The 23731-nt window shown below is 35.2% G+C and overlaps 1 protein-coding gene across 4 annotated transcripts; it reads right to left on the bottom strand.

Moving 5' to 3' along the window:
- Positions 1–974: 974 nt before the first annotated feature.
- Positions 975–22443, bottom strand: LOC142642915 (calmodulin-binding transcription activator 2-like). 4 transcript variants are annotated; one of them, XM_075817363.1, is made up of 14 exons: positions 22207–22391; positions 20201–20275; positions 19863–19982; positions 17347–17462; positions 17013–17101; positions 15915–15957; positions 14704–14881; positions 14499–14624; positions 14080–14390; positions 10308–10844; positions 9020–9714; positions 7899–8466; positions 6781–7104; positions 975–1396 (listed from the first exon to the last, which is right to left on the bottom strand). In XM_075817363.1, exons 1-14 carry the CDS (start codon positions 22244–22246, stop codon positions 1274–1276), a joined length of 3345 nt encoding a protein of 1114 aa, XP_075673478.1. In that variant the 5' UTR covers positions 22247–22391; the 3' UTR covers positions 975–1273. The 4 variants fall into 4 exon arrangements, with proteins under 4 accessions (XP_075673478.1, XP_075673477.1, XP_075673476.1 ...); XM_075817362.1 differs by having other exon boundaries at positions 20214–20275; positions 22207–22253; XM_075817361.1 differs by lacking the exon at positions 20201–20275 and having other exon boundaries at positions 22207–22443.
- Positions 22444–23731: the final 1288 nt, after the last annotated feature.

Below are 23731 nucleotides of genomic sequence, written 5' to 3'. Positions count from 1 at the left end.
AAAAATGATGCTAATTTGCAAACTCCCTCCAAGTTTCTGCCAATCTTTTGGGTTAGGCCCCTGCGACAAATACATTCCCAACTCCCAAGCATCCTTGGTGGAGAACCTACCATCGACGGAGACATTTAGAAGGAACTTTGTCTCAAACTAGAGACCTACGTCCTAAGTTTTCCAAGCTTTCTCTAGGCCCAAGAACATTCACCAAAATTTATCACTTCCCATACTTTTCTACCATTTATGAGATAAATTTGATCCAACTAGACCATACCGAGCTACCATCGTCGGTGCCAAGGTATCATAGATGCTTTAAGGCTTTCCACTTTCGGCTTCGTTCCATGAGTAGTACATGCTATTTGGATGTAGAGCCCACCCACTTTAAAAATTTGAATCAATTGTAACATGGTGTTTTGTTCGTTGGAACTCAAAAAACTCTCAGGAACTCAAAAACACTTTCGGTCAGAGGTGTGTTTTAATTTAGGTGGGTTTGGGCAAAATGTACTGATTTTTCATTTTTTTTAATATAAATTAAGATCACTAGTCATTTAAAAAGTGACTCATTTTTAAAATGTTAAAGACTAATAGTGCTCATTTTAAACTTCAAGAACCAATAACACTTAACGCATAAACTTTAAGTACCAATATTAGTTTCATCCTATTTTTTTAAAATTATATTCATTTTAAACTTCATGAACCAATAGCACTTAACGCGTAAACTTAAAGGATCAATATTAGAGTTTCATCTTATTTTTAAACTTTTTTAAAACTTTTTTAAAACGAAAACCTAGCAGGAGTACTTTCTGTTTTGCTTTTTTTGTTTTTTTGTTTTGTTTTGGGGGGAATGAATATCATAATTTGAAACATAGTACAACAACAGAACCGCATGCTATAAACTTGGAATAACAATGAATACTACGCCAGCCCCCCTTTACAAAGACTGAAAATACAAATAATGATCATGTTAAAAAAGTGCAACATGAAAGATAAAATTACTTCTTAACATTATGTAGCTGTAAACCAATATTGTCAATTATAAACAAACTACCAAGTAAAATCAAGTCCCTTTAAGCATGAGAAGACAATATAATCACAATAATAACTGTGCAAAGTAATGTTGCTTCTCAATACTATGTAACCCTGCTAGGAAATCATGAATGACCTAATAAATTAGACATCCTATATACATAAATATGAAGTTAGAACCTTTATAATGCTGCAACTAAGCCAGAGATCTACAATACAGGTGGGGCTCATGTCAAAGAGGCCATGGCAAAGACTACTCAAATGTCATAGACATAAAACTGTCATCTTCCACATCTTCCAATAGCGTATCGATATCAATCAGGTCCTCATCAGCAACAACAGTTTCTTCCGAACTATTCAAAACCAGATTATATGCCTGCCAAAATTGTAGTGCAAAGAACATCCAGTCAGAATTTACAGACCCTGCTGATGAGAAGAGATAATCTGGCAAACCCATCCAGTTTGATTCCAACTATATGTATTCAACTCTAAAAAACAGTTTCAATACTTGTCTAATGTTACACAGCATCCTGTCAGGATCAAGAGGGTCACAAATACATCATTTTAGATAATTTCCCTCTTTTCATAGATGACTTTTTTTTTTTGATAGCAAGAATCATTATAAGAAAGCCCTTGGCAGGTATTACCACACATATCTTCAAACAATTTCTAATAAATAAAGTAGACCTAGAATATTATAATTTGATAGCATCCAAAAGTTTGTCCTAAAGTAGGCATGAGAGTTTGGCATTACATATTCACCCAAAATCAGAGAAGAATCTTAAAAATAATATAGAACAATTTTTTTTTTTGGCAAATTACATAGAAGTTTTGAATTCTAAATGCTTTACATCCACCATCAGATTGTATTTTTGGACCAGAACCATTTGCAAACATGGAACTCCCTAGAATTTGCATGCCATGCACAGAATGACATTCCATTGTCTAATAAAATTCCAAAAACTTTATAGGCTTTTGAGATATATATATATATATATATATATATATATATATATATATTTATATATATATATATATATATAACAGGAATTTTATTGATTAAAATTTTTTAAAGAATACATAGGGAACAAATGATATAAACCAGCTACATACCCAATAGTTCCCCTAATAAGATAAAAAAGTTCCCCTAATAAGATGAAAAACATAAATACATCTATGAAATCATACATCTTTAGTGGTCTATTCCCATCCAATGGCATCCAATAGAAAAAGGACCCAACAATGAGACTTTAGTCTCTCCACAGATATCTTTACCTTCAAAGGTCCTCCTATTCCTCTCCCTTCAAATATGCCACATCATCAAAAGATGAAACCATGTTCCAAAGTCTAATTCTAAAGAATTGGAGTTATGTCACCAATATAGAAGTAGATCCATCATTTTAGTCATGAACCATTTTATTCCAGAAACTACAAACACAAAATCCCGTAACTCCATGGCCACAGGACAATGCAATACAGAACCTATTTTAGGTATGCTTCTTTTGCACATACAGAATCTATTCACATCAACCATTCCCCATTCAATTAGATTATCCATGGTAAGAAATTCCCCAACACCAAAACCACAGTCCATACCACCTTCATAGGGGCTTTCACTCTCCAAATAACCTTCCAAGCAAAGAGTTTAATATAGACCCTCGCAGCTCCTCATTATACAAACAGTAAAACAACTATTTAATCCAATTTCAACACACCTTTCTCCACAATTCCACATGGATTTGAACTAAGTGTAGCAACAACAAAAAAGAAAAAAAAAAATGAGAACATCTACCCATCTAGATCAGGACTACAAAAGTGGGATCCCAAATCCCACCATTATTGAACTCAATGTAATCAGACATTGCATTAATGTTAGCATCTAGCTCAGAAAAGCTCAAGAAACAAAGATGCCATATCAGTATCAGTGCACCAAACATCATGACAGAAACTAACTCAACTTTCAACCCCATAAATCTAGAAAATGAATTCCACCATCCACTGAATGTTCCCAATCCATGCGATATGTGAACTGGATGCCAAGTCCAATTCTCGGTCACCTTCCCCATATTTTACTTCTAACAATCTTCTCCATAAGTGATCACTATCCTGAATAAATCTCCATAATCACTTCCACAGCGCATCAGTATGTACTCAAAGTTCTAATACCCAACCCTCCTTTTGCATAGAGACGTGCAGGTAATACTCCACTCCCCTAAATGTATTTTTTTCTCCTCCCCCAAGCCACCCCAAAGAAACTCCCTCTACAACTTCTTCACTCTATTGGCTAATTGACTAGCAGTCTAGCACAGTAAAGATAGGCACAAAGTAGATAGGTAGCTTTGTCAATGTAGTCTTAATTAAAGTAATTCTACTTGCATTTAAGAAGTCTAATTTCTTTCAACCCACCAATCTCTTCTCCATCCTCTCTAATTCTATAACTCCATTCCAAACAAAACTAGCCTCAAAGAACAGTCCCTATAAAAAGCAAAATAAGTCATAGGTAAAGAACATACCTTACAATCCAAAAGCACCTTCTCAATCATCTTGCTAAGAATTTCCAAAGTGGTAACAGGTCTACTTGCCTTAATTCTTTTTATATATGGAAGACATCCAAGGGATTCCCATTAATAAGAATCAAGAATCTAACACCAGACATACATGCTGATCCAAGTCCACTTCTCCCCAAACCCATATCTCTCTAGTACATGAAGAAGACTGTCCCCAATTAACATGTTCATTAGCCTTCTCAATCCAGTTTGCATATGACTCCCTATATCTTAGCATGAACTCTACTATCCAATCATTCATTTTCAGTTAATATAAAATCTAGAATTTGTATCCCTCCACCAAATGGATCATGTGAGTCAGATGCAAACTTACCAACTACCCTCTTCAATCCAACACCTTGGACAATATTTTGTAGAGGCAGGAATTTACTGGACGGAAATCTCATGTTTGATGCACCCGATTTCTTGGTAATGAATGTGATGAATTAAGTATTGAGCTAGGAAGCACTTGCACGGATACAGGCACGAGTACGGTACGGCAACACCGCAATTTTTGAAAAATTAAGACACAGGTACAGCAGGGATACATATATTATTAAATTTTATATATATAATTTCAAAGCTTACAAAATTTGTTTTATAACAAAATTTTTTTTTTAATAATTGCTAAAAATTATTTTAAAAGCATATTAAAGCCTAGCCACTATGTGTGTGTGTGTGTGTCTACTGTGTACCTGGATAATTGAAACATAATTGTAAATTGATATAATTACCTGGCTTGATGGGCAATGGATTTTAACTCATAAAAGGCAAATTTGAAAAGAAGCTATTCACGTGGGTGGGTGGAGATAAATACTTCACGTGTGTGTCAGTGTGTGGCAGAAAAAATAAAGAAAGCAACACAGACAAAACAAGGGAAAATGGCAAAAGGGGGAAATTGCAAAAGAGAAATAGATCTGGCCTAAGCGATAAGAAGAAGAAGAAGAAGAAGAAGAAGAAGAAGAGGGAGGAGATCATGCAAGAAGAAGAATAAGAAGACAAGGGAGGATATCAGCATGAGAGGTGCATTTTAGGTTTTCAGCTCTCTTTTTTTTGGCCCAAGCCGTGTCCCAACTGTGTCCAGCAGTGTCCATCAATTTTCAAAATAAAATAAACAGCTGGGACATGCGTGCAGCCATGTCCAACGCGTGTCATGTATCCCTCCCATGTTGGACACGGGCACAGCAACCCAATGTCGTGTCCTTGCTTTCCAAGTATTGAGGCCGCTCTCAATGGGACAATCATATGAAATTCCCTGAACACTTCATCAATTCTTTGGTCTTCCTTTACCACAACACATAAACCCATCAAGACCTAGAGCCTTAACCCAGTTCATACATTTATAGCTATAAAGACTTCGTCTTCATTCTCCATCCATTTAAGTGTTCATACTTTTAAAGCTATAAAGACTTCCTCTTCATTATCCATCCATTTAAGAGTTGCAAATTCAACGTCATCTACGTTCAGGCTGCATTCCACCTGCTCCTCATACAGTTTCTAATAGTATTTAATTATCCCTTTCTTAACTTCATTGCCCTCAATCAACGATGTGCCTCCACTTTTGACTTAATCCATGAGGAAGGAAAGTCTTCCTAGTTAAAAAAGTAATTGGTAAACCTCATCAAAGAAATATAAATGTATTCCATGCATAAAATTCAATGTAGCTCACCCTTTTGTCCAACTTTGATTCACAAGACATGGTCAACAATATTATCATCCCAATCATTGCTACGAATCAATGTTATTAATTGTCAGCAATATTATAGTCCCAATCATTGCTATGAATCAATGTGAAAAATTCCATTGCAGTTAGTTAACTAATGCAAATCACCTCTCTATTCCAGCTCATTCCAGTTCATTTCGTTGGTTTCAGTCCAGTCCACTAAATTCTGCCCAGTATATAAATTTTGGCCAGTATGTAAACAAATCATATTTTTCCTAAACCCATGTTTTTCATTACTTTACTCACATATGACATTTTATTATTATAAACAATGCTTTTTTTGTTTAATTACATATGACATTTTTTTTCATTAAGAATATTATTTATTTATATATATATTTACTCATACATGACATATTATGTTATATAATGATGACATTATGAATGTTCATTATGTGAAAAGACTTATTATATAACGTTAGTGATAACCCTAAAACGGTAGGCATAATAGACCGATATCAAAATATCTCATTCCAAATGGATAAACTGGAACGGCTACCTGAACAGAATTGACAACTTTGCTATGAATAACAACACAAGGGGGCTTCAACACGGAATTCTGGGACTGCAAGATATATGGGATATTTCAAACATGAATGATACTCAAAAGATCATGACTTGAGAGAGGTCTGTAAAAGCCCCCTATAGAAAGCAGCTGGTCATAGCAGTGGCCTTTACATGGTGATCTCCCAATAATCAAACAAATAAGCAGCCAAGCACAAGAAATTAACTTCCATATGGGATAAACAAGCCCAGCAACAATGACAGTATTAGAACATTCAACCCAAAAGCTCAAGCTGTTAGATGGAGAGACTCAAATAGTATCTTTACTTATATTAAGGCCCATAATCAACTAGTGTGAGATTTTGCTCTTACCCCCTCTCACGTACAAGCCCAACAAATAGGCATAATTGACCCCACAGATGGATACAGATCTGAAATAACTGGGCCCAACTGACAAACAAATGCATAGAGGCCTGGCACTTGGAGTCCAAGCATAAAAAAGTAAAAACTCTGATTAACCAACAGGCACAACAGCCTAAACTGTCAGGAAGAAGGCCAACAATGCATATCAAGTACACCATACACTAAATTCCGTTAACCATCAATACCAAAAGATTTTGCTCTTTGAAAGCTGACCAACAACATATATTAAGAAGACCATATAACAACACTCTACCTCACGTGTAAGCCTGCTTAATTCCAGCATATACCAATGCTCATATACTGTGTTAGGGCACCACCCAGAAGCTTAAAACTATTAGGTAAAGAGATCCAACTGGTATATAAAACATATTAAGGTTCACTCCCAATCAATATGACTCATTTAACTTCAAGCATATGACAAAAATGAGTGAGCTTCCATTCCAAACCATATATGAATTATATCATTTTGGAAAACTAGCTTCTTCTGGAAAATCAATTTGTTTATGCGGATTCATTTTTCATTCTTAAATGAATAAGTAAAAAAATTGATATAAATATATGTACCTTGGTTTCTCGAAACCCTTCAACAGCAGTTCGCAGCCTACTGTACTGAGCCCGAGCCTCAGGATACTGAACCATAGACTTCACCCTAGTGAGTGCTTTTTGCAGCCTTTCCTCTGTCTGTTTCCTTCCATCCTTAAGAAAATCATAATCATCCTCTTTTGAAGGAACATCTTGAAGTTTGGGCTCCTCAGTTCGCGCATCTGATCGGAATCCCCGCAAACCAATTCCCTTGCGTCTCCAGCGTAATATAACCTTCTCCAGAATCCCTACAGACCAGATGATTGTTCTATATTTCTTCCTCACCTGATGTCCCCTCACATGGGCCTTCACATCATAAAATTAAGAAATCAGAAATTAGTACCAATCCATAATTGATGGCTTACAGGTATATATGGAAGAAGTACACTGGAAGGCATAAAAGTATATTCCAAATGCTTCTGACCATATGTCTGAATTCACATTTTAACATCTTTTGTTTTCCCAGGTAAGTAGCATTTTAGCATCATACAACGGGCCAAAAAGGGATAAAAGTATCTTCTTTTGGGGCTTGTGCATTTTGTAATTGACGTTTTTAAGATCCTCATATGATGGAGAACTGCTATTGGGAATGCCCCTTGTTTTACTACATTCATAGATTTTCTAGATTTGTTAAATGTCAGATTGTAATTTTGTAAGTGAACCTTACATCTTGATGTTCTCCTTTGTTAATAAAATCTAACTACTTAGCAAAACCTAAAAATAAGACATTTTTATAGTCTAATGGGAAACATGATAATATATACATCCAAAGATGGACATGACCTTAATTCCAAAACATGTTCATAGAACAACTGATTCCATGATTTGCAAAATTTAATTGTGTGCAGAAAATCTTATCACAACCTTTGATTTTCTTAAATAGTGGCACCAATTATAATATTGAAATGTCTCTTTGATTACCCAAAAAAGCCCACAAATTATCTCATTTATAAAAGACCTCTACTTATTTTTCTAAGCACTCTGGCCTCAGGGAGTACTATGTATAACTTCAATATTTTGAAAGGGGAAGGGGGGGACCCAATGATGACAATAGCAAGATCCTTTGGAACTCAACAAAGGGAAAGGGTAGCATTTCAAACCTGGATTTTAACAATTCTTTGACGGATTATTAAGAATTCTTTTCTTTTCTTCCAACCACGAAACTTCTTCTGTATTTGTGTTGCAGCAGCATGGACTAACCCATCACTTTGTTTAGCCTTGCGTGTCTTGGCAGCTACAATTGAAAGAGCATGTTCATCAGAAAATCTATCTATATCATCATCATACTCAGTGATCCGTCTCCTCTCCAATGAATGCATCCTGAACATTAGATGTATACGATTTGCAGCTAGTGTGGCATTAGAGACAGCAGTAAGTGAATCCCTGAGCGACAGTGCCTCTGGTATGTCACCATTATTTACAGGTGTTATGGTCTGTTCTGAAACCTTTTGTCCAGAAACTTCTGCTCTGACTTCATTTGAATCGTTCATTTCTAGGGATTTGAGGTAGCTAGTCAAAAGATGTTCTGCAAGAAAACCAGAGATTCCTTTGTGTCCATTTGCACCTGCCAGGTCTGCAGGTGTTCTACCCAAAGGAAATTCTGGAGATGGATCTGTCAATGCTCCAGGAGATGCACCCAGAGAGACTAGGAACCCGACTGTCTTCTCTCTGAATTTAACAAGGATTCAAACATGAACACAACAGGTGAAATATTAGTTGTTTTGAACCTGATGCAGACCGCACAGCACACGATACAAATTGCAATTCAGTCCTAGCCAAGTAACTAATGCAATTACTTTGGATGTTTTGAAAAGATTTTATTATAGTTTTAAGCAGTTTATCTGCATATGAACAAAGGAAAGCAATGAACAGACTTAGAGCTTGAAGGATTATATATAAGAGTGAATTTAAGGCTTTTGTAACCATATGTTATGCGGGCATTCTAGTCTACGTATGTAATTCCACAAAGAGAGAGCAACGAGAGGGATGTCTTCATTTGACTTTCTGCAGGGACAACAAGCCTATTAAAAACTTCTTTTCTAATGCTGACTATATGGGGAAAGACTTTGAAAATTACATTAACTAAGTCCAAATGGGTCAGGGTGGGTAGGCTAGGCACTAAGCCAAAAGTACATAGGTTTATTTTAGAAACATAGAATGCAACCACATCCATAGAATTTAGTAAAATAAATATGTAACAAATCAAAGTCATAGTTCTTGCCTGCCACAGAATGCAGCCCAATGAAGGGCAGTCCAACCATTTATGTCCCGGAAATTGATACTAACTCCTGATGTTACAATTGGTTTTATGGCCCAATCATAACCTAGGGCAGCTGCTAAATGTAGCACACCTTGCCCCTCATCGTCTAATACACTTGGACCTTTGCCATCTTCAGATACTTTATGGAGTAGCCATGAGTACAACTTTTCTTTCATCAGAATTTTAAGGAGATGCTCCTTCACTTCATTTTGAGATAGATCATTCTGTGAGATTGGCTCTGCCATCCGGTAATACTCCTCTTCCTCCTTTAATGAAATAACCTTACTGATTAAGTCTCGTTTCTCCGGAACACCTTCAACAAAGTGACTTGGAGGGCTGACAGATATAAGAGACAGTAACCTCTCAAGTCGCATATGAAGAAGCATTTCAGTTGTAGCACCACCATAGATAATGGCAATGTCTATGTCTTTAATAGAGTTAACTCTATAGTCAAATTCTCGTACTTCACTGCAAGCTAACCTGTTGGAACATGTTACATAAAAAGGGACACGCCCAACACTGTGAGGTGGAGCACGGCAACAAAGAACCCCATTAGCTAAAACTTCTGCCGGAACCTCCACTTCCCCAAACATACATGACCAGTTACATTTTGCTACCTCAGGTGGACTCTTCAAAAATTTTCCAATAATCAGAACCTGTTTTATATTAAAGAAAGTTAGAAGTAATAAGAAATACAGCAATTATTTTTCTTTCACAGTCACACAGCCACTCATCAAATCTCAATAGAGATGGCAACAGTATGTGGGATTTCAGAACATTTCAGAACCAGTAAAAAAAGAAAAACTTAACAATTTATTGAAATATTTTGTGAAGTTAGGAAGCAAAGTACTTGATATAAGTTGGAAACATTCAATAATGCTTCTTAATGTAATACAAAATTTGCTTGTGTGGAAAAAGCAGCTCATATCTGTAGTTAAAGCAAAGAAGATTTTCCATTACCATATTATAGGAATATAACAATTCGTGAGTAATGCACAATGGCACATACACATGAAACTACAGATTTGCACAGTACAAAATTAATCTATGCACCTTAATAAAAATGTAGTACTATTTATTAATTAGTAAAGAAAGGACAAAACATGGTTGTGTGCGCGTCTCTGGAGCAGTTAAAATCTCACTATTCAGAAGATTCGTTAAGTTACATGCAGTGCAAACAACTTTTTTCTTTTATTTTTTTTTATTTTTTATTTTTTGCAGGAATACTATAGTCAACATATGTTCATACCTCATTCTCTGAGTCTGTGTATGCCCACTTCGGTGAAAAATCTATAATACTGAAAAACTGGTCCTGAGAGATAGAGGGGCTCAATGAGGAATCATCAACTACATTACCACATTCGACAGTGCTCCAGGATATACCAGATGAGGTCTGCATGTGAAAATCATCTACATCTCCAAGTTCTTTTGAAGCCCACCGAGAAAAGCTGTCAACTTTCTTCAAGCCCTGTTCGCCATCGATTAAATGCTTTTTCAGAGTCATAGCATAGTTAATATTTCCTTCTATAGGCATATCCATTTTGGAAACTGATTTAATTGAACTCTGAGATTCTGTATTTGTAAGCTCTATTTGATGCTTGTTCTGCACAGGCTGCTCATTTTGCTGAACAGGATGGGTAGAAAGCAGCTCAGTACCATTTCTCATAATTGTATCATGAGCTTTAGGGTCAACTAATGTGGCGCCCGGATCATATGCCAATTCCAAATGTGATGACTGGTCAGTAGGCCATATGGGCAAGTTTACTGAATTGTCTCCAAAAGGAATCTGGAACAAAAACATAATACAATGAGCTTACAAACAATTTTAAAAGATCAGTAAACATTCCCACTGCCCCTCCCACCCCTAAAAAAGAAACAAAAAACCAAAACAATGATTAAGCTATTAAGCACATCACCAAGATACCTATACTAAAAGTGTATATTAGCAGTCATTAAAACCAGTGGTATAGGTGGGTAACTGTAGCAGCTCCTGGACATAGTTATCAATAACTAGACTGAACCAACAGTCTTACTGAATACTAATTAAACTGTGATCTGATTAGGATTCAGTTCAATATCTTCAATACACCGGCCAAGCTTAAAAACCAGTCAACCCTTAGATTTGAGAGGAAACAAGAAAAAAAAATCCAGATATTCAAACTAAGCAGCCTGGACAAGATGTGCAGATGTCACTGTACATGCTAGTCACTCAAGATACAATAATCCACTAGCATTTTTTAGCCAACCACTATTGTATAAACTTCTAGTAGTATTTTAAAATTAACAGTTCTTAGAACTGCGAGTTTGTTAAAATTAAAGGTTCTTAAATCTCTGTTCGATAAAATTACCATTTGAGCTTTCTTTTTTGTTAATATTTTTTTTTTTCATTAATTTGATGATCTAATACAATTTTTTTTCCTTCACTCTTTTTAAAAAACACATTTTAAAGATAAAATTTCCCAGTTAAGTCCTAAAGAAATGACAGATCCATCATGACCTTAATAACCACCTCCATAAAGGCACAGATCCCTCTTGCTCATCAAATTCTTCCTCATCATTTCCATCATTAGGAGGACAATTTTTCACCTCAACATGTCCATTTCCTATTAAAAAACAGGCTCAAACCAGTAGAAAGATTGTGAAATTCGAGCAGCTATCTGGATAAGACTTGAAGCTCACAACCATTGGAGGTTAAAAAAGATCAATAAAATGAGTTTAGTTATAGTAACATGCAATACTAGGGTTAGGAGAGAAGAAAGGAGAAACAGAGAGATTGATTATAGACAAGGATTAGAGCTTCATCAATCAGTCTCAAGAGAGACCGACAACTCAAATAATGTGGTCACCTGAGTTTGGTGACTCTGCAATCTTGAGGTCAGTGCAGATGTCATTATACAGATGCAGAACCACACCTCTGTCACCAGATGACAACCTCAAGATTGTTTTAACGGTCAAGATTTGGAATGATGCTCTAATTTCACAGTGCTAGAAATATGAAATATTAAGGTAAGGAGAGAAGAGAGAAGAGAGGAGAAGTGAAGACTGGAGAGAGAGAGAGAGAGAGAGAGAGAGAGAGATTATAAGAAAAAGGTTCAGGGCTTCATCAACCAATCCCTCACCTTAGCACATATTTATATTAGAGTGATATTGCAAGATTACAAAATTCCCTTACACTAGTATAAAAAAACAAGAGTAACTCCAACAAATTATATGTTACATATGAAGATTTGAATACATAAAACCAAAAATTCAAAGCTGTGTGATAAAATGTTCAAAATGAAATTAAAAAACTAAAGAAACAACTAGAAAAAGCTTAAAAGTAAATTTGACAACCACAAGAGTGTGCAGGAAAAATTTCAAACAATCAAAAAATAATTTAAAAAAAAAAAAATTACTCAATGACTAATGAAAGTAGTCCTAAGTGGAAACATCTATGCCCACCTGCTTGCACTTGACAGCCTAAGACTTTTACCATTGCACCAGAGAATGGCTCAAAGTCATATCCCAAACATCTCGCAGGTGAAATAAGTCAATAACTAGAATCTTACCTGGTTTAAACTTTGATAATGAAGGAATACCAGTAAACAGAATAGTCTTCTTCAAGTCCTTCATGTATTTAGTAGAAAATTGGTCCATAAACATGAGATAAAAGTTTTTATTTTTATTTTTTATAAGTAATAGGTTTCATTGATATCAAAAAAGGGACAACTCAGTACACAGGTAGTGTACAGTGATCAACAAATCAAATCAAGTACAAAAATTACAAGAATCAAGAAAAACAAGAATAGAAGGGAATGATTGGTTTCGCAAAGTAGACAATCAATCCAATCAAGTTCTAGAGTAAAATAACTTGAGGTCTAGTATGGATCTCTCGCTCTCTTCAAAACACCTACTGTTTCTTTCCCTCCAAAGACACCACATTAAACAATGGGGAACAATTATCCATATATGACCATTTTGATGGTGACCAAACCGGCCTTGCCAACAAGCAAGGAGCCCCACAACTGACTTTGGCATAACCCAACTTACCCCAAATAAATCCAAAATCATAGACCACAAATCCATAGCAATTGGACAATGAAAAAAAGGATGGTCAACCAATTCACAATTACAATTGCACATATAACACCAATCCAATCTCCAAAACTTCCTTTTTCGTAAATTGTCAATCGTCAAACATTTCCCCAAAGCAACAGTCTAGACAAAGAAAGCCACTCGAAAAGGGATCTTCTGCTTATAAATTCTTTTCCAAGGGAAACAAAAATCATTGGAGCCCACTAGAAGATTGTAATTCTTTTCCAACTCATTTTATCCTTCCTAAACCCCCTTACAAAAGAGCTATATATGGTATCCATCAAGCTCGTCACAGCCTCCAATTCCCAATCTGGAACACCCCTAAAGAAACTTACATCCCAATAAAAGACCCCATTAGTGAACTTCATAAGCTCAGCCGCACTTGCCTCATTATCTTGGCAAATTCTAAACAGTTCAGGATAGCTGACAGCAAGAGGTGTCTCCCCACACCATCGGTCTTGCCAAAACTTCACCCTCAACCCATCACCAATATCATACAGTATACAAAGAGACAAGGAACTCCTTTTAGTCAGACTACTGATAATATATCTGTACACATACAACTAAAACATTATTTTGCTTTACCCTAGCCAAAAGAATGGTAATAAAATAGTTGTAGGCAAGAACACCAAAAAACATCAAAGAAAACAACCACACATATCCCTATTTCTCATTTTATCCATTCCTTACGTTACATCTCTCGCTTGTCTCTGCGAAATAATGGGATGATAGTCTATACCTTCCCTTCTACTCTTCTTTTTTGGAACTTTAAAACTTCTTTATAACTTCAATCTAATTCTCATGTTAAATACTTTTTTGGGCAGGAAAATAGAATAGTAATCTTTTGGGCAAGAAAATAACTGTCAAAAATCAACCTTTTCTTATGTTGAGTGAGAGATAGATGTAGACATGGCAATAGTACAGATAGAGGACTGCAAGGTCATTACCTGCCAATTTGATTGGATTGGCACAAAATTTTGAAACTCCTCTTTGACAACACTCCCACTTGCTAAAAGCCCGCCTAAAGTCATATGTTCTTCCTCAAGGACAACTCCCATAGAGGCAGGTTGGGAGGAAGATGATGATACATTAGAAGGTACAGTAGAATGGAATCCTCTTGTAGAATGTTCCAGGACCTCTTCCCAGGATGCCAAATCAATTGTTTTTGGAGAAGTAATGTCATCACTTTCTCTAGATCCATCTGTCCAAACTTGTGAGATATAATTTGCTCCAGGAATTGATGACAGACCATGATCATCTGGTAAGATTATCAAGCATACAATCAGTTATCTTTGCCAAGTTGTTCAAAATCCCATTATAAAGAAAGGAGGATGGAGAAAAAGACATGTATAAAAAACACAGTTACCTGCAGAGGGATGCGGAAAATATGAATTCAACACACCAGCATCCGTCCTGTCTCTCAGAGGACCATTCTCCATTGGCTGCGACTCGAGAATTGAGCGAGATGTCGAGCTTGCTTGGAAAACATCCTCTGCATCAAGTCTCATATAAATTATAATAGAAGTTCACATGCAAGGTTAAAAGGTAACAAAATCAGAGGCAGAACTTACCAGAATCAACATCTTCGTATAACGATGTCAGAGAACTGGCTGGGCTTGGGGAATCTGTATTTCCACAAGGCACTCTATTATGATTTGGGGAAAAGCTAGAACTCGGGGGGCTATCCTTCTGGAAATTTGAAGTAACCTCATCACTCTCTTTAATGCCTCCAATATTTGTCCTGCTACCCTGATGGAAAGATAAGTCCACAGAACAAATCATAAATAAATAAATAAAATTATATTGTAAGAACAAATCGTAAGTAAAAAAAAAAAAATTATATTGTACTATGTCCACTACACTTCAAATTTAATATTTTGTTCAGAGGGAAAAAATACTAAACATAGAGGAATCATATTTTCAAATCTTGATAGAGATCTGAACCACCACTTTTAGATCAGTAACTGAGGCTTAGGATTTAACTGATTGGATTATTCTGTGTTTACAAGTGGGTCCTTTGTAAAGAGTGAAGATCCTCATTCAAAGAGGGGCAGTTTGTCATTGAAGTTTGCTAAGTCTAAACCTCCAGCATGCTGAATGCACGCAAACCCCATTACCCAGAAGGTGAATAGTTAGCAGGGAAAGGGCCTGAATAAGCTTTTGGCCCTACAACTGTACGGTTATTCCATGACAACTCTCAAAATAAAATTGGATTGCTCCCAGATCTGTTCTGTCATCCAACCCAATAAATCATATGATTCATTTCCCACAGAATCTTATGCATCCACAGATTTGATCTCAGATACACATTAATCCCTATCATACTGAAAGGACTAGAATTATTGGTATCAAGACAATAGCAATTCATACAAGCTACATCTTATAATCAATAGTCTAACCAAATTGGAATCAAGATTTTTATTTTATTCAAAACATCACAGAGCATATTGTACAACAAATTTGAGTGAAGCTCTCCTACGTCATAAAAAAAATGATGTTTTATTCATACAAACCATGTTTAATTCCCTTCTTTAGCGCCAAAAATTAATAATGTTAAAAAAAACAAATTCCATGATCCAGCCAAAATAATCCACAGAAACTCTGTGGATCTGAGCTCAAGTTGCAAAACCGCTACATTGAGAGTGGTAGCACCCTAACCTAAGCAGTTTAGGTAACCTAGGTTTCTAGCCCTTCAGAAAACCTAATATGATAAGTTAAGAACAGTGATAGCAATGACAATAAAAGCAACAAAAGAAGCAATAACAATGAAGAAGTAGATTACCTTAACTTCCAAATAGTGGACAAAAACTATGTGCATCAAATCCCTGCAAGAATCAACCAGCTCAGAAAAGCCAAAGACAAAAAAAAAAAAAAACCACCAGTATTTTTGAAAAAAATAATAATAGAACATAATGTCTAATTTCAAGCAACTTAAAGCTCTGAAACAAAACTCAAGCAAAATCATACAAACAACGTAGCCATTAAATATAAAAATTTCAAACATACAACAAATTCTATTTTAATAATTTGTGCCAACATGCAGAACAAAGATAATGTTGAAAGGAGAAATTGGGAGATCAGAGGTGAAAAAGGAGAAAATAATGTGGAAAATGAGAAAATGAGAGAGGAAAATACAAAAAAGCAGCATCGCATATTCCAAATGCAATACAAGATAAAGTCTTACATATATATATATAGCCTTAAGCATATTTATATTCATGCTTTCGAACAATCCTCAAAATGACCCTCAAATTACCAGAAGCTATAAGTATGTATAAGAACATTAATACAATTAAGAACACCTAATTGAGAAATTATACAGTCCTCATGGTGGACCACTTCACTTGTCCACCATTCCACTAAAAGACTTCCACTTATTTAAAATTGTTGAGTCAATAATCAATTTTTGTTTAAAAAAAACTTCTGACTCAGCAATTTTAAACAGGTGGGAATCTTTTAATAGAATGGTGGACTTTTCAGAAGCCTTCTGTGAGGCCCACAACACACAAGGCCTAAGAGTATGCAACTAATCTCTCAATCTTTGTTACTAAGAAAAGGTACCAAGGTGAGGAAGCATTCTTGTGCAGGTAAAGGCTCTAAAAGGAGAAGACAAGCTCGATCAACATGGATAGTAGCAGAGATACAGATAAGAGTCAATCAACAAAGTCCATAGGAATAAACCGCACACTAGCATCCTCAAAGCTGACCATAATACATTGTTAGCAAGTTTTGCCTTAATGACAAAATATGCATTTTCTTTTCGAGGATCCTGTCCAATAATTCAAGTGTTCAACTACTCCCAACATATCAAAAGAAGCAAGGATAAGACCTCAAAAGACGACCTAGTAAAAAAGTGAAATATAAATTAGTTAGTACTTACTGTTCAAGCATCCAATAACTGCGCCTTTGAAAGTTTTCATTCTCTTCTCCATGGGCATAATAGCAATGTAGCACATCAACGCTCCCAACCTAAAATTGCTTGAAGTATGTTACCCATCAGACCCTCAACAACCTCTAAAAGAGTCGTATGAACAATCCTTTTCATCAAAAGAATCTCCACACAATAAATATGAGTTAAGTAACATATGCATACTAAAATGATTAAATAACTAATCAGCCATGTCATAGCCATTTAGGCATTTGTGTGAGTTACACAGGATCAATCACAAAAACATGAACTACACATCAGTAATTGACCTTTTTTGCAAGCTTACCTTTAGCTTCTCATGAGCCTCCTTCACAGTCTTTCCATCTTTTTTCTTCCTCCAATTATGTCCATCCTTTCTAAAGTATCTTAAAACCTTCCTATCAAAAAGAAAAAGAGAACCACCTGCACAGTTGAAAACTGTCACGATATGACTTTTTAAAAATATCTACTTAAATTGAAGTAATAGATGATAAATCGTCCTTTTAATCGAAGACAAAGTTATTGCCTAGCCAACTAAAAAACGAAATAATAAATCATCCCTTTTTTATGAGTAATAAAAATTTTATACCTATCAAAAAAAAATGAGTAATAAAAATTTTATTAAAAATCAAAAAGCAGACCATTGTACACAGGATGTGCGCACAGATTACAAAACAAACCAAGCACCAAAAGAACAAAAGTCAAGCATCTCAAACGTGTGATCAAAGGAAAATAGAGAGGCATTCATCCACCCAAATAAAGATTTGAGACGGAAAAAAATTACGATCAGGCATTGATTTCTCCCGTCCCTCAAAAGTCCGTGCATTTCTCTCATACCAAAGGCACCACATGAGACAACAGGGGATCACACTCTAGATCATATGACTTTTGGGTCCAGCCATCCATCGGTTCCAGCTATTGAGTAGATCTTCAACACCCTCTGGCATAACCAACATGACCCCAAATAATGTGAAAATCATGATCCATATCTCATAAGCAATTGGGCAGTGAAAATGTAAATGATTTACAGTTTCTCCCGCTGACTTGCACATACAGCACCAATCAATAATTAGGATCCTCCATTTCCATAAATTATCAATAGTCAGAATTTTCCCTAAGGCCGCTGTCCAATGGACTGTTGGCTTCCACACAATTTTCCAAGGAAAAGATAATCAAGTAGAAGAATGAAGTAATCAAAAATAAGATTTTACTTCAAACATACTCCTAGGAGAGGGATTCCAACACATAACATCCATGCCACTATGATTGATCACACAAATAAATAAGATCCATGAAATTGGCCACTGATTCTAGCTCCCAATCATTAACTGTATGAGCAAATTTGATAACCAAATGGAGTGTCTCCCCTTCTAAAATCAAGCAATCTGCCACCAAAGCCTCCACATCACTTGCTATTCTATATAATTCAGGAAACCTCTCCAGTGGTAATTGAGTACCACACCATGGATCTTGCCAAAATTCTATTCTAGTTCCATCACCCACCTTGAAAATAATGAAATGTGCATACTGATCCCATCCTTCCCTCATTCTTCCAAAGACTAACCCCATACATTCCTCTAAACCGATTAGAGCACCAGCCCCCACATACTACCATATTTACTACATACTACCCTCCGCCATAAAGCCTCCCTATCATGAGCATAGCGCCAGAGCCACTTCCCCAATAATGCTTTATTAAACTCTGCCAATTTCTAACACCCAAACCGCGTCTCTGAATTGGGTCACAAACCTGTCTCCAATTAACCAAATGAAATTTAAATTCTTCTCCAATATCTCCCCACAAAAAATCTCTTTGCAGCTTTTCTATATTATAAGCAACACTCTTAGGAATAGGGAATAAAGACAAATAAGAAATCATCCTATGTTCGGAGCTTTCTCATGACACTATAATTTCTGTGTTCAAGGTGCAACAGAAAAAGATTTAGACACTGAACATTGGGAATTAAAAACAACCCTTTAAGAGCAAGAAACAGATTCCCAACACTAATATTTGGTAACACAATGAAAGATAATATTTCCAAAGCCCAAACATTTACTCCATATAACTTTAACATACTTTTGAAATGATCCAAGAATTATTTTTATCTTAAAAACAATAATATGCTCAATGCCCAAACATATACTCCATATAACTTGGACATACTTTTGAAACAATCCAAGAATATTTTTATCCAATAATAAGGAACATCTAAGTAGCTTGCCAAAATTAAGAATATGAATTTCCAAACAAATGGATCACCAGAGAAAAAGCAATGGATTAGCATGAAAAATAGAAGCAATCACATCTAAATTCCCGTAACTATTCCTCCCTATGTCAGACACAAGTTTCTGGGGACAGGGCAACTACCAATTCCTGGACATCATATGACACTAGCTACAATCTAACGTTAGATGACGAGACAGGGCTTACAAACCATTCAGAACAAGAAGTAATTCACCATTCCATGAACCAAGAAGGTAAGAACCAGCAATACACCGTATTTACATATCCAGAGCATAATAGTATGTCTGAGGATTAGCTTGGACATCACAAGTAATTGTATGAGCATGTCATGACCATGTGAACAGGTATACGTGTATTTCACTTAAAATTTTTAAACATAAATGTCCACTGACAGTAAAACCAAATTGCTAATCCACTACCAATAAAACTTACAAGCACACATAAAGTCATAGAAATCATGATGAAATACTCAATGTAAATTCATTTAATCTAGACAAAATACACTGCGCATGGAATCATGATGCCAAACAAATCTTAATTTTATTTCCATTTTTTTGTAAGATTTACAAGAATCATACTCATGGGCCTGTTCGGAGGCTCTGATGCAATTTGAAACTTCTGATAATTACGAAGAATTTCACAAATTTCTGCAGGTCTCAACCATCGAGTTTGGGCTTCTGATAGTATATGTTTAATATCTGCATATAAAACAACAGACAGACTGTGAATTAAAAAAGTGTATTCCCAAAGTAATATTTAGATGCGAACTGTCAAACATAGAAACTGAAAGAAAGTGCCTAGAAGAACATATATTATTAGCGTGAGAAAAATTATCTCAAAACTTGAGGAATTGTGTGTTTCAAAGCTAGAGAGTACAAAAGAGAGAGGAGCAAGGAAGAAAACCAGAGACAGAGACCTCCCAATCTCACCCACACAAATAGTCGAATAAGGTACAGGCTGACTTGATGAGTAAAATTAGGCATTCCCACACCTAAAAAAAAAAAACAAAAACAAAAAACCCAAACTTAAGCCAATATGATGCACTGTAGACGTATTGTGCACCAAAAAAACAATCTGATATGTATCAGAGACTATGATATACTATCTTAGAATTTGATCCATATCAGATTGTTTTTCCTATTACACGTTTGGACATTTGGATACTTCAGGGTCAGAATCTTGATATCACCATTCACCGGACAGAGTCGTGACACAAGACAGACACCAGTGGCACTAAAAAAATGTCCTAACGTGTAACAGGAAAAACAAACATAATTGCAAAGAATGGGAGAAGAGGTAGAACAGAGGAAGAAGCCTAAACAAGTCCCATTATTAACTTATTCTAGCAATTTAGCCTGAGGATAAGTGCAAATCAGACACTGCTACTTAGAAAAAGAAAATTAGTTGGTGATTGTCCTTCAGAACAGCATTTAATATTAAAGCTCGAGAGCATCTGAAAGTTCAATTGCTAGGATACTCTATTCCAGTGGCTTATGCTCCATCACTGAATAAGCCCTAATAGCTATGCAACTGATAACATGATTGTGTGTTTTGTTCCTACAGGTTACAACGCTTTAAAAACTACTCCCTTGCAGAAAGTGGAAGCTCTTTACTTGGAGTATAGTGGTTGATACTCTTGAAAGTTATTCATCAGATTTTTCCTGTTAGAAGGATTTGTTTGGAATGCTACTGTTCTACTACGTATCATGTAGACCATTTGAAGGGAGAGGAACAAAGAGGATGTTTTTTCCTGGTCAACCGAAAATGATTTTGATTTGACGAGGCCTAAAAATAAGGAAAACATTTTCCAGAAAATGTTTTACAACAAAATAAACAGACCTTAATGGTATTAAACATTCCACAGTGCAGCTAAGTCTTACTTTTGAGATCAGTGTATGTGTGGATGTTTGCTTGTGGCCACATCTAGTTAAAAATTTATTGATATCAAAAAAGAGACACCCAGGTATACAGGGAGTATACATGGGTTTCTCCCCACTGATAACCAATCCGATATGGTTCTAAAAAGAATAACTTGAGATCAGGCAGAGAGCTCTCCCTGTCTTCAAAGCACCTACTATTTCTTTCCTTCCAAATACGCCACATCAAACAATGAGGAACAACAATCCATGTATATCCATTCCGATGGCGGCCAAACCAACCTTGCCAGCCAAGGGAAAAAATGATCACTATGGCCAGCTAGAAGATGGTAATACGCACTGACCACAATCTAGTTTTCTTCTCTTTTAGATTTCATAGATTGGTTGAATTTTTTGCATGCATTCTTCCCTCAATCTAATAAAAATTCATTTCTTACCCATTTTAAAAAAAAAAAAAAAAATTACGGCTAGCTCTGCAATTCCTTTCTCACTAACTCAAGATTCAAGATTCAAATTTAGTGAACTTCCCACTTTTTCTTGTGCCACCTCCAAGTTAACTAAAATTACAATAATTCTTAATCTCATTCTTCCAAAGTGATATCATGAATGGTTTAATCAAAAGCAGAAATAGCTATATTGTTGGAAAACCCAAAAAGGGAAGGAGAAAAAAAATACAAAACAACAACAACAATAACAATAAGCAAAAATTAAGATCCAAAGTAATCTTTCACACAAGCTGACCACTATGCATGTTGTAATCTAAACATTGTTATAGCAAACCAGTCAGATACAAATTAATCCCCATTTTTCAGATAAATCTTTGAGAAAGTAATGCAACTCATTTAAATACCAACAACCATTAAACTCATAAAACTAAGCTTAGCTAAACAAAAACAAAAAACTAATTTCTTCAAAACCCAAAACCTAAACGAAAACACTAAATCTAAAAAGTAATTGAAAAAAACCTAAACCCATTGAAATGAAGAAATAATTCAAAAAAAGAATAAAATTAGCCATAAAATAAATGAGAGGTTAGAAATCAAACCTAGTCGAGGAGGCAGACCGTACGATCCACGCTCCGCCATGGATTGGGTAACACTCAGAGAGAAAGTCTTGATGGAAACGAAAGAGTTGTAATGATACTGTGAGAGAGAGAGAGAGAGAGAGAGCTCTTTTCGTTTCAGTTTTTGTTTCAGAGTCAGCGTGCGTTTCAAATGACGTGAAGAAGTAAAAGTGTAAAAATCCTTAAATGCAAGATTTCCTTTTTATTTTAATTTTGAGTGCTTATCATGTGATGATGATTATGGAATATAAAAATCATCAGCCATATTTTGCCTTGAGTGTTCCACTTTATAGGTTTATTCAATCAGGTACTGATTAATTACTCATTTAAAAAAAAATTTATGGAAAAAAATTTTTAATTTTTTGATAATTTTTTTTTATTTCTCATTAAAGTTATGTTAAAATTTTTTTAAAAATCAATACGTTAAAAGCATTCGTTAAAATAATAAGTGTTTATAATTAACTGAGTATAAAATGAAATATTTTAGGACAAATAATATCTATTTATGATGATATTCAACTATAATTAGCAAAATATAAAATGAAACATTTTAAGACAAATAATCTTTATTTATGATGATATTTCTCTAAAGATATATGGATAACGGGCTCAATAAAATTGAAGGGCACACAATAAATCCGGATTTCAAAGTTCTATTCACTACATTATTCTTGTAGGAATTTACGTAGAATCTTAAATTTTAAATTTTATAAAAAAAAAAATCTATGATTATGGTTTTGGGATGATTGTTTTTGTCGATGGGTGTTTTTTTTTTTTTTTTTTGTTGTTGTCGTTGTAGGTGGGTGGTTTTGAATTTTGATAATAAAAGTGGAATATTTTTTATTCCGCTAATGAAAGACGGTGCAGAAGTTTAGGATTAGGAAGTCAAAAATGACGTTTGAGTTGGGTGAGTGATGTTTAGACGTGTGGCAAATTTAAGGAAAGTTCAGGGAAAGTGGTTTTCTTTCCTTCCCCAGTTGTCGATGTTACCTTTTTTTGCCCTTTCCACTTCGCTTCTCGCTAGATCTCCGGGTCAAGTCTACAAAGCTAAAAAACTTCGCACCTCTTGCTGCAACATCTCCACCGTTTCCTCGAACCCACATAGCGCCACACATGGTGTTTCTTTTTCTTTTTCTTTTTCTTTTTATAATTTGATAATAAGGTGCAAGAAGAATACAAATTTTCTGTATCATTTATACTATACAAATTATGATACTGTGTTTTTTTTTTTTTTAATTTTGGTTATTTTATAAGTTGACTAAACATATAACAAATTGTGATTTATGGAGCATAAATAGAACATACAAAATGTGAAAAATGATTTGTATTCATGTAAGAGAATTTAAATCATAGATGTCTCTAAATGTTTTATTAAAAATACTTAAATACCATGAAATTTGTTAGTCCTTTTGGTTTAAGTAAATCTTGATGAAAAATGGGAGTTTTTTTTTCTTATTTGGTAAGATGAAAATGAGGAATGATAAAAATAAATAAATAAATGGGGTGG

This window comes from Castanea sativa, chromosome 7 (genome assembly GCF_040712315.1).
Source record: "Castanea sativa cultivar Marrone di Chiusa Pesio chromosome 7, ASM4071231v1".
In the NCBI taxonomy this organism is placed as follows: Eukaryota; Viridiplantae; Streptophyta; class Magnoliopsida; order Fagales; family Fagaceae; genus Castanea; species Castanea sativa.
This window is presented reverse-complemented; position numbering and strand designations above follow the sequence as displayed.

What these genes read in the sequence shown, in the direction of transcription:
- LOC142642915 (XM_075817363.1), bottom strand. Translation starts at nt 22,246, where the DNA reads ATGGCGGAGCGTGGATCGTACGGTCTGCCTCCTCGACTAG. An exon ending in GCCTCCGAACAGGCCCATGA is followed by an intron (nt 17,463 to 19,862) that starts GTATGATTCTTG and finishes TCAACTGTGCAG; the next exon opens with GTGGTTCTCTTTTTCTTTTT. An exon ending in ACACAGACTCAGAGAATGAG is followed by an intron (nt 9,715 to 10,307) that starts GTATGAACATAT and finishes AATATAAAACAG; the next exon opens with GTTCTGATTATTGGAAAATT.